Raw genomic sequence first — 14,740 nt, forward strand, 5'->3', positions numbered from 1 at the left:
AGTACATATCCTAATGAAAAAATTTACGGCTACTATACTGTAAGTTAGCAGTTTAAAGTAAGAGTTATACATTTTGGGAAATATGTATTTGCTTTCTTACAGAGAGACAAACGATCGCACGATCATGATGAGGAAACAAGGGAACAGCTAGCATGGCTTTGTTCGATAGTAAACAAAATTTGCCTTCCACTAAAGAAATATTAGTCTAGAGCAGATATAGTATTCCCTGGGAAAACCACAACGTGTCACTTTTACATTTTGGTTTTTGTAGGCCTGCAGATTAAACAAATGAAACTATCAGCAGGCATTTCAACACCAGAACCACACCTCCACTGTGCCACTTCCGACAGTCCTCTAAACGCCCTCCTAACTTCCAGCCCACCCCATTTCTTTTTTCCTATTTCTCCCTCTCCATCCCACACCTCCAGTTGGTGTCCATTGTGCCCAATGGCGGATGGAGAGAGTTAACACTTCACTCACAATCTGTTTCTTGTGCTCATTTAAACAATCAAACAACAACGACAAACAACAATAATTTTTGCAATCCTTAATCTATGATAGCAGTATCTAGTCTATCGTTTAAGAAAAACTTGTACTTCCCAACATGTCCAACCTCTGAAAAGTATAACCGCTCATATTAATATGGCTGTTTATATTAAAAGTTCCAGTTTCGCTGCATAAAATCTGTCAGTGAAGGCCACAGTTATGGGATTTGGGTTCAAATTCACATGAACATGTGGTTAGTTATTGGAGATTCAGAGGATGACTCATCAATTTCATAATTATGTGTTTCCCTCTAGCTGAACGTCAGCAGATACTCAGCTGATAAAGTCTGATGATGAACACTTGATAGACTCGCCTTCTCTTTTTTCTGACCCATATAAAACATGGAGGTTATTACACCCCAACATGTGTATTCATAAAAAAAAAAAGTTTGACATTTCAAGGTCATGTTACAGCGCCCCCTAGTTAAAAAAACAAAACAAAAAAAAGCATCGCCTTGTTACTCTATATGTTTATTTATGGCTCCAAACCGTGTTGACAGTTGTCATGTTGAAGGGAGACATCAAATTGAAGTGAGGCGGTGTGTGGGAGCTCCCGGTGTGGCCCTCTGATGGTTTCATTGGTATTTGATGTACGACCCGCCCCTCTTTCCTCATCCTCCGCGCTGCGCCGCTCCACACACCCGGCGCACCAGCGGGACAGTCCGACTGCAGCAGCGGCTCTCTCGGAGCACAGGAACCGAAGAAAAAGACTTTTTTAATTGTTTTTATTGGGAAGATAATTAAACCGGAGTCAGCCAGTCTCCTATTCATCGTGTCGCAGTTTTCTCTGGTGAGTTGATGTTTTAATTTGAACGTTAAAGACACAGTGAGTGTGTGATACTCTGTGAGAAGTTCAAAGGGCTTAAACGCACTTTAAATATACATACATATGTATAATAATAATCATGGGAATATACCTGAAAGTGTTTGTAGTTAAAACACTGACTTTTTAATGCATATTGAGTTTATTTGTGTAGGATGCACATATATTCTATAATAATACTATAACATTTATATAACATTTCAAGTGTTTTCTGTGATATCCAAAACTTACTACTGTTTGGAGAACAGTTTGGCAATGTTTCTTTTTCCACTGTAAAAAAAAAAAAAAAACTCCTGCTGACCAGAGAAAGAAAGCAAACATCAGAGGTTTAGTTTCAGATAAGGAAATACCATTAAGACTTGTAAAAATGTTGACTGAAACTAAGCTGCTATCAGACATGGTGTTAATGGTCCTACTGTTTAACGCTGGTCTGTACGTTGTTTTAACACCGTGAGTCTTTTCTCAGATGTCAGACATGAAACTCAATCCTCTGTGTAACATATATATATATTCAGCAGCAGCAACAGCAGCAACAACAGCAGTATATCATTACTATTTCACCACCGAACTCTTGGTCAGAATAAACTCCGCTTTGATTTCTTATCACTTTGCCTTGTAATCACAGCCCTTACATGACATAAGCTATCAATTTTCATGCAACGTCGCTGACATTACCAAGATGATTTGGTGCAACGTGACATGGTGAAGTTGAAGTTGGTTGCCCTTGAGGTGTTTTAATTATAGAGACAGCACAGTGTTGGACTCATTACAAGTTTGGGGGCAGTGGCCTTCTGACCCTTACAACCTGCCAGCAAGCCACAAGGGAGGCCACCATGTGAAATACCACACACACACACACACACACACAAATTGATTGAAGGGCTTGTTGGCCTGACAGAAAACAAACACACACAGTGGCGATCAATAAAAATCCAGCTCGTTTCAGTGATAATAACACAAAATCCAATAAACAGCATGCAGGGATGAATTCAGCCTCGCTGACTGTGGATCTGCACGCTGTGTGACTTTTTCATGTTCAACTGGAGCCATAATGCCCCCAAGCTATTGTCCCCAAAGTAGGCGTGCAGTTTATCCTCCTCGAGTGCTTGCTTTGATATTTCTATGCCGGCCTCCACATGTGTGTAACATGTTTCCTGTATGCCCTTCTCATATGATTTACCCTAATGATACGGTACAAAGCATTTGATTAAGTAAATGAGTACAGATGTTCTCTGTGGTTTCCCTTTTTTTTTTTTTTTTACCTGAGCTCTACATTCCTTCAAGGGGGACTCTTTGTGACCTTTGGGTGTCATTGACGCAACCACCCAGGAAAAGGGTCAGCAGCAAAGGTGCGAACTTTGAATCCAGCTGTTGTGTTTGTTTTCTCACCACAGGGATCTCTGGCGTTTTTTCTTCTTCTATCTTTTTTTTTTTCTGCCACACATGATGATATTTGGAAAACTGCTCCGTCATGCTCTGTCGTCGCCAAATGGTCACAACTCACTCCAACAAAGGATGACACCCAGTTTTTAAGAGACTGACACTGGTTGACTTATCCATCAACAGCCAGCTGGTCGCTGCTGTCAGCTGTGTGGAGGGAAATGTGGACAAAGTCTATTCCCAGATCTTGTTCACAAACTTGCAGTTATCATAGTTTTAAACCTCACTTCAGATATTCTAGTAAACAGATTTAGTGCCGGAGAGAACAGAGGACCTTTTTTTTTTTTTTTGACCAAGCCACAGTGATTTTTACTTTGAAAAACTGGGATAGGCTGAGGTCTGTTTGTTGATTGGCTGCTGTCCAAACTTTGACTGCATGTGAACTTTTCAGATGATGATTGATGTGAATGATTGTAAAGTTTCCCCAGCTCTGGCTCCGTCTCCACCTCTCCCCTTTTCCTCCTGAAACCGTACGATTTAAAACTTCATTATGAATCTTGCAGTAAGTTGCGTTGTCGGTTTAAGTAATAAGAGCACTGACAACAAAATCAGCGCTTCATGTTTAGGGATAGAAATTAAGTATGCAAGAGGAAAGTTTAGTCAAGAAAGTCTGGAGTGTGGAGCATTTAACATGAGAGTTTTTGATATTGATATTGACAAGGTTAAAGCAAGAGTTGGATATGTTGTGAAATATTTGCTTTCGGGCAGAGAGCTAGATGAAGATCAATATCACTCTCATGTCTGCAGTGTAAATATGCAACTACATCCAGGGGATGCTTATCTTAGCACAAAGGCTAGAAACAGAGGGAAACAGACAGCTTGTAGTCTACCGTCACCTTTAAATAAACATTTTAGCACATCCTTTAAAGACAGTGATATGTATAGATCTGGGTGCAAACAAATAAACTTGCCACTGCTCTCTGGTGGACAAAATATGTAATGGTGATATTGTTTTTAAATGATCTCTGCTTATAAGCTAAAATTGGAAAATATCAGCCAGGTGCCTCACTTAACAGGTAAACTGGACTGTTTCAAAACTTTCTTTAAAGACCTGTAATGTGGCAAATGAAGAGAGAGGAGACGTGCGTGTGAGGAAAGTGAAAAGGAAAGAGACAAGTTTATTTAGGAGTGCAGAAGAGATTAAAACCAAAGAAGGGAGGCAACAAAGAGGGCAAATTGGGACTGCCAGTTCCAGCAGATACAGGAAGCAAGGAGCCTTGGAGAGTATGGATATTTGTTGAAGCATGAAAATGTTTTCTCGGCTGAAGAGGAAGTGTAGTCGTGTTTTGCTTGGATTCAAACTGAGCATAGACGATGAAAATAGGAACGTAATTGAAAGTCAAAGGGTGAGCCTTAAAAAATGTGGCCTTATCTTGTATGTTTGTTCACCTGGTTAGCGGGGTTAGTGAGTGAAGGACATGAGAAGAGAGGGGAGCGATGGAACACAAAGTCCATTTGCTGATTTTACTCAAGACAAACTATGGCAGAGTAAACACTTTTGAGTTAAAGTCATCAAAAAGACAGATTAATGGGTGCATGTGTGGGCCCAACAGCTGTTTCAGCCTTCTTGAGTCAAGACACAGTCAAAGAGAGGCAAAGGAGGAAAGAAGAAGAGAGCAATTAAAGAGAAAAACAAGGACAGAAAAAGAGAAGAAGAAAGAGTAGGAATAAACAAAGTGTAGAGTGAGGGGGGGGATGGATGAAAGAGACGATAAAACGAGGGACAATAAATATTACAAGACAAGAATGGAAAAGGAACGAGAGGGAAAGAATTGAAAAAGTGAGGAAAGAAGAGAAGAGAGAAAAAAGAAGATTGTTCAGACCGAAACGTGGTTTCAATCAGCGCCGAGGTTGTGAAGAGGGATGTTTGATGGTCGTAATCGAGAGAAAGACTCCACCGACCGATGCTCTGCTCAGGAATGTATTCGTACACGCACACGCATGCGCACACACACAAACACACACCCACACACATACACGCATACAACACACACGGCTCCTATTAGACTGTGGTTACTCTGGTTTATATCCAGCAAAGCCACCTCAAGCAAATACTGTACATAGTGACATGGAAATATTTTATTGAGCCTGTCTGTGATGTATGAATGCACCGAAATCCCCTAAATGGTGAGTTACCCAAAGAAAGCAACTCAAAGCTGCAGCAGAAAGATGAAGTAGAAATGCTCTGGTTTTATCACAAACTGGGGATGTAACAGAAAAGAGTTGTCTCATCAACATTGACTGTGTCTGGCCTACTGATGTCTTGTTGCAAGATTTCTGGGTTACCAGACAGATTTCCTGACGTGAGATCAGCTGTAATATGAAATGTATCTTCAGGCAGCCCAAACTTGTGGGTTCAATGTCCTTATGAATGACCTGGGTGCTCAAACAAGCCATCTGTAATCACACTTACCTGTCAATCAAAGCATCAATGCTGTTAATTGTGCAAAATTTAAGCCTTAATATAGTTTGAACAGGTGAGTTTAATAGAAATTTACTCAGTACAGATGTCACGAACAGGGAAATTAACTATAGAGACCAAAACTGTTTTTTGTACCAGGCTGTGAACATGTTTATTTCTGCTGTGAAGTTGGACATTTAAAGATGGGGGCTTATGAAGGTTGACTCGTTCTGTAGCCAGCCTCAAGTGGACGTTCAAGGAACTGAAGTTTTTGGCACTTCTGCATTGGCTTCATTTTATAGCCATTGAGGTTGCCGCTTGGTTTTTTAACAGTTTTCATACAGTTATCTGTCACCACCATTGGCTCTGTTCAAATCTGTCTGGTAGAGTGTTATAAAAGAGCTTAAAATCAGTATCTGAAAACACGTCAGCCTCCAGTAATTACATACGGCTACTGCAAAACTGATGCAAGTATATGCTGTTGTTTTTTTTTTGTTTTTTTTTGGCATTTTAAATAGTTAGAAAGTTAGAAAAACAGAAATGTCAGAGAAGTTAAAAGCAAAAAGCATCTAAGTCCCCAAACATGACAAACATGACAAGTATCAAAAGCCTCAACACTGCAAGACAAAAGATTTGATACCCAGAGTCTACAGCAATTTTGTATGGTGTTTTGAGTTAAGTTTACAAAATGTCTGAGGCTGATGGGAATGTCATTAGCTTTACAGGTTTTTGGTCAAAAACAAATTTGTTCACCTGATGATGGTTCGAGAGAAAAACTTGAGGGATAGGAAAAAATGACTACTGTTCATCTTGTACTGAATTTCATGGCAATCCATCCAGTAGTTGTTGAGAAATGTGAAGCTCGTAATCTTTTGAGAACCACGTATGCAAAACTTCATGGTAATCTGTCCAATAATCTATTGGACATATGAGAAGCAGCAAGCTCTTCATCCAATAATCCATTGAACGGATTGCCATGAAGTTGCTGCTTGTCGGGATTTATCAGTAATGCTTATAAATGATGACAATATCAAAGATGACCAATCTGATTATATGTGTTTCTAAACTGCATATTCCTCTGATTGGATCCATTCACTGAAATCTTGTATGTCTCAGTTGCGATATTTCTTCCTCAGCCTGTATTTTTCTTCTCTCTGACGCCCTTCTATCATTCTACTCTCCTCCCCTCACATCTCGTTTCCTATCCTCATCTGACCTTTCCTCTTTGTCTCATTTCTTTCAGCCCCCATTCCTGTCATCTTCCATTCCTTCTCCCGATTCGCCATCCTCCCCCTTCACTCCTTTTTTGTGAAAATGAAGCTTAATTTTTTTTCATCTGCTGCTTCCTCCCATCACTTCTCACCCTGCCTCGCTTCAGTTTCAATCGACTCTCTCTCTCCCTCGTGCTCACTTTGTATTTTATTTCTTCTCTGACAGGAATTGGAGCCAGTGGAGCAGCTGACCAGGGTGGTAGCAGCCAGGCCTTGCCTAAAAAGAGGCACCCTACCAGGGGCAATGGAGTTGATGAAGGATTAGAGGATAATCCAGGGTATGTCCATGTCCCTCCTGTCAAGAGGTGCCCTATCCTTTTCTGATATCCAAGACGCAGACAGGCAAGCTGCCACTGGGATTATAGCATTAAACTTATTACCTTTTAAAGACTCAAAATATTGGGTTTTTGTCCTTGTGGTGCTGTCCTTGGGCCATATTTTCTGATGCCTGAGGGTGCTGGCTGCGGTCCTTGTTTAACTCAAAAAACAGAGGAGCAAGTGCAAGGAAGGATCACAGAGAGGAGAGACGGAGAGTTCAGTAAGATAGAAGCATGTGTGCAGATAAAATGAGCTTTGCCCGGAGGGTCCAGATACATATGTGGTTTCAGGGGGGGCAACCCCCTCTGAGCTGTGGTCAAAGGTCTTTAACAGGATTACAGGCAAAGACAAAACACCAGAGCTTTCCGTAAGCACACAAAGTAATTAATGGCCCCATGTGAATTCCTGTAATGCTGTAGGTTATCAATTAAACTGAGGTTTTTCTTGCCCTTATAGAGCCATTGTGTTTGTGACCACTGTAACTGGGGATTTCTAATCACAGAGGTGGCCTGACGTCACTTCACCGCGGTTCATGGGAATGTGCACAAGGTCCCTGCAGGCTCACGCAGTATTAGATTTAACATCACACCTCGGTATACTGGTCCCTGGCGTCCCTTCCTGAGCCTTGATATGGCTCTGCTCAGTGCTGGTATGTGCCGTGTTTCCTCCCTCCCCACTCCCAGATGCCCCTCTTAAAACGCCAGCCAGGGGAAGTGGAGCGGAGGGCCTGGGACTGCGGTCAGCAGCAAATTAGAAGGGCTGCCTTGGACCTGACGCAATCCCCCATCTCTTGAACCATAGCAGGTCATTAATGAAGCCAGACGGGGCCGTACATGCGTGGGAGGCCCGCCGACATCTAGCTGCTGCAGTGGAAAGCTTTTAAAGAGAACCAGAGGTCCTTGTCAGGGCTGCCTTATGCTATCAAAATATTTTAGAATTGGATATCCATTACTCTGCTGGCAAAGAACAACACATGAGAAAAGGCCATTTTTTTGTCTGCCTTCATTACAGACTTACAGACTTAATCATGTATAGAGCTCCAAAACCGAGACAAAGGCAGTAAAAGACTGTCAGTCGGATCAGAAATATAACTGGATGCATGAATGAATAACTCTATTAGTCAAATAACTAAAATGGACTTTAAGAAGAATTATAAAGCTTTAGACTTTTTTTATTTAACCTCTAAAAAAAAGAAAGATGACATGGAAAAGAGTCACTGTCAGTGAAAGCTAACTGTAATAAAACAGTGCTATCTGTTTTTTTAATCAATCAAACACTATTTATCATACACAAGTACTGCTATATGTTATACTATACACATATGTATTAAATGAAAGCTGCTACTGTCTATATAAAATACACAGGCAGTGTAAAATAAGGTTAATTATGCCAACGTTTCTGATAGTTGACTGACCAGCAATGCAATCGCGATTACTGACACTTCTTAGCAAACATTAGCGTTTTTTATGCATGTACTGGGTAATGTCCTATTATTGGTATGGTGATTTAAAAGTTTCCCATCAACAGCTAATGGGAACATTTGTTAATGATTATTTCAGTCACTGTGTAGCTGCCTGCTATAGCTTTTTAATTAATAATATTAATAATCTTTATCAATATTTGGAGGGGTGGGGGGGTATGACCCTTATATATCATGATTACGGCCTTTGGTAGCATTAACTACTGTCACAATACAGTAATGCTACAGCAGAATGAAGTACATGGCTGTTTAACATTACTAAAAGTTAAGTATCAGTAGTAATTTTTAGAATTTTTTTATTATTTCTTCCTATCTTGCAGACCATATTTTGCCTGTTTATAAATACGCCTGTTGAAGGAGGGCTGCTGCTCAGCTTTAAAAAGCGTGATAAGTCTTCTCTGTGAAAAGTAAGATGAACTCTGTGTAACCTTCACGCTAGACAAAGCAGGACAAAATGGAAGCAGGAATTCCCTGAAAGTCCACCCATTTTATGGATAAGAAGCAGACTTTGGTTTGTTGCACAGAGGAGTGACTGTGGTCTAAATTTAGATGGTTCCAGACCAGCGGACCCTTGGAACGTGGAATCCTAAAAACCTGCGGAAAGACAGATCTGTCCAAAATGCAGTGAGGTTACTTTACAACTACATATGGCATACAGAAAAGGAAAGCACCAAGAACCACTCGCTGAATCTCAGCTTGCATAGAATAAACTGCAAATGTCATCTATTTCTATCAACATCCTTCAAAATCAAGTACATCCCAGTCTACATTTTAAAGATAGATGTTCTTTCCCTGTTTTTACTTCCAATAGATGTTTCCATGGTGCGACCGCAGAGCAGTTTGCAGCTGGACTGAGACCTATTTCTGAGCTGATGTCGACAAAGCCAAGGCCTAAGGCAAGCGGGGGAAACCAGGCGACCTGACCACACTCCAACTGGCCCGGCTGCTTCCAGGAACAGAACTGCAGTGTTCTCCTCAATTTATGTCCGCTTAATTCAGCCAGCTATGCATAACAACGAGCTACAAAGAGTGGGACAGAGTTTGGCCTGCACATGATAAACAGAGATAATATTCCAGTGAACTATTTGGTGCTGCAGGCCTGGAGTTTAACATTTCGGCTCTAGAAATTACACAGTTTCAAGATCTTGGAATAACTTTACAGAGCTATTTTTTAAGTTTGTACTTTGGACTGCTGAACTGTCCATGCTTTTGCCATAAATCTAAGAGGAGAGTTGAACTTTGCTTGTTCAGTTTGACCATTCAGTGGGATTAAGGGTGATCATCAAGCTAATTCTCAAGAATTACTTACTAACGCCTTTTGACCATGAATCTTCAAGAAAAGCTGTCGGGCCTAAAAGGTCTGGTCACTCACTCCCACAGCAAGCGTCGCTTCAAAGGCGACCTCACATTGGACATGATCAGCCCACCTTTGGGTGATTTCCGCCACACCATGCATGTGGGGCGCGGCGGCGATGTGTTTGGGGACACCTCATTCCTCAGCAACCATGGCGGCACGGCCAATGGGAACAACGCGGAAACGGAATCTATCTCCAGCCCTGATAACAAGATCGGAGCATTCTTCTCCAGGACGCTCCGTCAAATCAGGAGGGGCTCTGACAACCGACCCAGAGAAGCATCTAAGGAGCTGTCACCGCCACCTCCCCCTGTTTCTCCCATCATCAAGAACGCCATCTCTCTTCCCAGGCTGGATGTGGATATGCCCAATGGGAGCCCCACCACCAAATTGCTCTTCCCCAGTTCTCAAAATACGCCAGAGGAAAAGAAAAGCTCTTATGGTGAGTATGGTGGTCGCTCATAACCCACAGAGAATTAGTACCCAGCTTTCCCTCATCTATAGTGAAGTTTTTAACATCTTTAAGCTAAGGCCAAGTTTGCGACTAGCTGGTGAACATAGTGGAGCATTTACCCGGCCAATATTTCCCTTAGGAGCTGGTGGAGACCAAAACAGAACAAAAAGGTTGTGAATATTGGACATACATTTGTCAGGTGTGTCTTTTGCAATGAATTTAAATCAGTGAAAACTTTTAGTCATTAATTCTGAGGGACTTACCCCATCAGTCCAACATTAACAGGAAATTTCTCAACATGATGTCATGTCATCTGTTTTTGCCATTTAAGGATTAAGTACCCCACCAAATCCCAAAATGGAAGACTAAGAGTAGATGTTTCCTTTAAATTAAATGTCACTGTTGCTAATGCATGAGCAAAGGTCAAATGATTTAACCAGTGTTAAATGGAAACTGCATTGAAGTTGCAACCATCTGTAGAGCTGCAGTTTAACTCACCCATCAGTTGTATCCAATAATCAAGAGAGATTTGCCCCAGATGTCCTTATGAATCACCTTGGCTCATTATCAACAGCGCTCGCACCGATAACACACAGAGATCCAGACAGAGCTGGCAACAGGATGTCTGAGTGGCTGTTTGTATGGCCCACATTAACATTAACTCATACAGTCTGACCTCCCCCAAGTGTGTGTGTGTGTGTGTGTCTGTGTGTTTGGTGAATGTAAATGTAACACAGAGGAAAGTAAATGTTGTAAATGTTGTCATTGTACATGTTATCACTAACGTTTTCTTCATATATCAGTCAGTCAAAGAGGCAGTTTGACATTTTGACCAATCAGCAGGGAGATCAACATTTGGGAATGGGGAAACAGCTCCCCTGTCAAATCACATCAGTGTTTTTGTACATATTTATAACCTTTTAAACATTGGACTTGCTGGTCAAATTTACTCTAGAGAGAGCCAAGTCAACCTTTTGCCGCCAGTCGTTATGCTAAGTTAAGCTAAACATATTCTGGCACCCGGTTTCATATCAAAGAGTTTGTGTGTGCCGTTAAAGACATTTTGTACATTTTGTATGTATGTGCAGCTTATTTTTCTAGTGATAACTGAAGCTACTTTACTTATTCTTGAGGCACACTGATGGGAGAGTCTGCAAGTTTTCATCCAACTAAATCCTCCATAAGCTGGTTTCACTGATTACGTCTTTCTTGCTCTCTGGTTAAAGTGTGTTAATCTGTGAAATCGGACGCTGTTTTCTTTGGTTGGTATGAAAAACCTCCAGATTCTTGGCCCTTTATGGCTGGCTTTGAGGAGTGCTGTGGTAATTTTAACCATTTGGGCAGCAGTCTAAGTGTGGGACTTGTTAAGTGATCTGGCAGGGTCGGGTAAATGATTCACTGTTCGCAGAGTAGAACAACTCAGCACAATGCAGGATATGGTTTGTTGGCAACGTCAGGCAGGATGTTCTCAGATGGGTTTACAATGCCCCCTGCTGGAACTCATCAACCATGTTAAGAGTGTGACTCCATGACAATCTGAATCATATTTAGTGCTTGATATATGACATTGAGATTTGAAATGTATCTACTGGACTTGGGTTTGCCTTTTAGTCAACCTGTCCTTGTTTGTCTGAAGCTGAGTTGGGTGTTTCTTTCTGGGGTTTGTCCCCCTCTGTACACACTGAGAGGAATCATTTGAAATTTTGGGAAGTGTGATTTGTTGCTGAGAGTCAGATGAGAAGCTCTATACCACCCTTATGTCTGTAAGGTAAATATGAAGTTACTGCGAGCAGCTATTAAGCATAGTTTAGCACACCAACCATCAGGAACAGCTAGCCTACACAGGAGCAAAGGGTAAAAATAAAATCCACCTACTCGCATCAAGTAAAATTGAGGTTGTGGTTTTACAGACTTTTTTTTTTTTTACTTCAACTACTATGACTATTGGTGGACTATTTGCTGTTGTGTTGTCACTGTGGTCAGGTTGCCAGATAACCAGCAAAGACTCAACGAAGCCGGAAATAAGCCAAGCCAAGAAATATTCCATCACAAGACCACAATTTGTTTTTGTACAAATTAAACAGACAAGATATAATGTGTTAGTGAGAATTAGATGTGAAGCTTTTCGTCTAACTTTCATATCAAGAAAGGTAATAAGCATATTTCCTGAAATGCCAACCCACTTTGAAAAGTAGAATGACACAGTTGAGTACAGAAGACAAACCTCTAGATGAAATACCTCCTGCTGAGTTTCATGTGTGGTATCTGTATGTTCTCCTCAGGTTTGGAGTCTGGTTTCGTCACTCTGCCTCGTCTCTCCCGCTCTGAGCGTCAGCAGCCTTCCATCTCCCTCCCCACTTCCCGCTCCCCAAACATCCACCGCGGCTCTCTGACCGACCCCAGCGACGCCATCTTATCCACCTGCTCCGCCTCAAGCGTGACCTCCGACCCCAAACCCAAAACCACCGCCTACTCTGACTCCCTTCCTTCCCTCACCTCCCTAGACACCTTCACCTTCGACCTCGGCCCGTCCCTCATGAGCGAGGTGTTCGGTCTGATCGACGGCCACCCGGAGGATCACAGCCACGCCTGGGAGGGAGAGGAGGCGGGGTCAGCGTGTTGGCTGACCAATGAGGGATCAGAGATGGACTCGGCTACTATCTCATATGTGGACTCCCTGCTGAGGGAGGACTGCGGGGGCAGCAAGAGTCTGCACGGTGGGGCTGATTGGGAAGAGGAGGAGGGGAGCGGGATGGAGGTTAAAGTACCTGACGTGGTGATGGGGTCTCCTGAACGAGTGAGGTTGGGGATGGGGATGGAGAGCGAGCGGTTCCAGAGTGCTACAGATGTGCTTGCACGCCACTACGGTGTCAGCCTCTTAAAGGGACAGAGCAGGATGGATGCAGATTCAGAGATGATCAGCCAGCCCAAGAAGAATATGTCCTACAGTTACATGGACGACGAGGATGAAATAAAAGTCTGAGCTGAGCAAATCGAAGATGTTTTGACACTAAACTAAAAGAATCTTCACCTGATGTATGATTTCTCTGTAACTCCAATCAAATCAATCATCTAAAATCTTTTTATGGTCAACGAGGCTGGCTCTTTTGACAGGATGATGGGAATCCAGCATCCTTAATATGGGATACTTTTATACAATCATGCATCAAGGATGTACAGTTTCGATGCAAAAGTGTAGCTGAATGTATCTAAAAGGAGTGAACGACTTCAGCACTAGGAAGGGAGAACGCTTTTCTCAAAAAGTCATGACTGAAACAAACAGGGGGCGTGCAAATGAGGATGTGCCAGAAAATGTGGTTATGATCGTCTCAGAGGAAACACCAATATTACTCAATATAAGAGCCTGTAAATCACTTTATTATTCACACACTTCCTCACATACGAGGGTGGACGTTCTTGGTGCGAGAATGGGATTAGAAAAATATATGTATTCTTACTACAGCCTTGTTTTTTTTGCAATCTTCACTACCATCTCTTGTCAACTTTTCACTCAGGAATACACTACCAGGAACCAAAGACTGCAAGGGAAATAAGAGATCTGGAATCTCAGGCCTCGATCAACAAGAGAAATTCAAACATCTCAGTTACTAAACTACATGGACTGACTGAGGGGAATATGACAAGTATAATCGGTATTTGCTAGTTGCAACTAAAGCCTAAACCATATAATTGTTCATTTTATGCTGCAGACCTTCTATATAGATACTCCATGCACCTTTTATAATTATGAAGTCCGACTCCTGTATTGCTTTTTATAGAAGAATTGTCATTTATATGTTCTTTTATACGCCTGTACATGAAGATATCCACTGACCTCCTTTAAATATGTACTTACAGTATAAGCACCTGCAGTACATAGTGCAATTCACATCCATATGCTGCAGTGAGTTCCAATGGCATACTATGATGATATAAATTGACAATAAAGATGTTTTTAGTTACTTTGTATATGCATTTATTTACGTAGTTTTTTAGATTTAACATGCAGGGTTGGTTAAAAGCAGGACCCCTTGGACGAGAGACAAACAGAACAAGGACCCCCACATGCAATTAATATTGAATTTTAAAATTAATTTAAAAATGTGTCACATTTTAAGCCTGGCCTATAATAACTTTTATATTTACTTTATTCAACTTTATTTATTAACTTTATTTTACCTTTTTAACCTATTTATATGCTGGGTTATTGGTCTATATGTGTTGATGATTGATAAAAAAGTTCGTGCATAATGATTATTGGTTATTAAATGTCAAGAACTGTGCGTCTTTGGAGGCACAGCTCTTGTCCACTGATTCATCCAATTGGAGTGCCAATGCCTCCGCTGTTTGTAGTTTCTCAATGATCTGCACCCTCACATTCACCATTATTTTGGTGAAAATTGTTAATTATTATTACAAAAATTGGCAGACCCCCTGCAGTACCTCTGCGGATGCCGTGACGGTCATGGAGCCCTGGTTGAAAACCCCTGGTTTAAAGAAATAAATCCTCAAAAGTAGACGGGAAAACTGGTTGTAATCGGTTGGAGCTGAGACAAATTCACGCCTCAGTTGCCCTCCTGTGTGAAAGATGGACTTTAGGTGGAGTAACATTTAACTGAAAAAGTAAACTTTGGGTCTGCCTTAAGGGTCAGTA

General features: G+C 41.5%; 1 protein-coding gene across 1 annotated transcript; it reads left to right on the forward strand.

The window, feature by feature from the left end:
- Positions 1 to 934: 934 nt before the first annotated feature.
- cdc42ep1a (CDC42 effector protein (Rho GTPase binding) 1a) lies at positions 935 to 14,055 on the forward strand. Its single transcript, XM_010730772.3, has 4 exons — positions 935 to 1,335; positions 6,647 to 6,758; positions 9,090 to 10,074; positions 12,369 to 14,055. The coding sequence occupies exons 3-4, from the start codon at positions 9,603 to 9,605 to the stop codon at positions 13,067 to 13,069; spliced, it is 1,173 nt and encodes a 390-aa protein (XP_010729074.2). The 5' UTR covers positions 935 to 1,335; positions 6,647 to 6,758; positions 9,090 to 9,602; the 3' UTR covers positions 13,070 to 14,055.
- The last annotated feature ends 685 nt before the right edge of the window (positions 14,056 to 14,740 follow it).

Source organism: Larimichthys crocea, chromosome XVI, assembly GCF_000972845.2.
Source record: "Larimichthys crocea isolate SSNF chromosome XVI, L_crocea_2.0, whole genome shotgun sequence".
Classification (NCBI taxonomy): Eukaryota; Metazoa; Chordata; class Actinopteri; family Sciaenidae; genus Larimichthys; species Larimichthys crocea.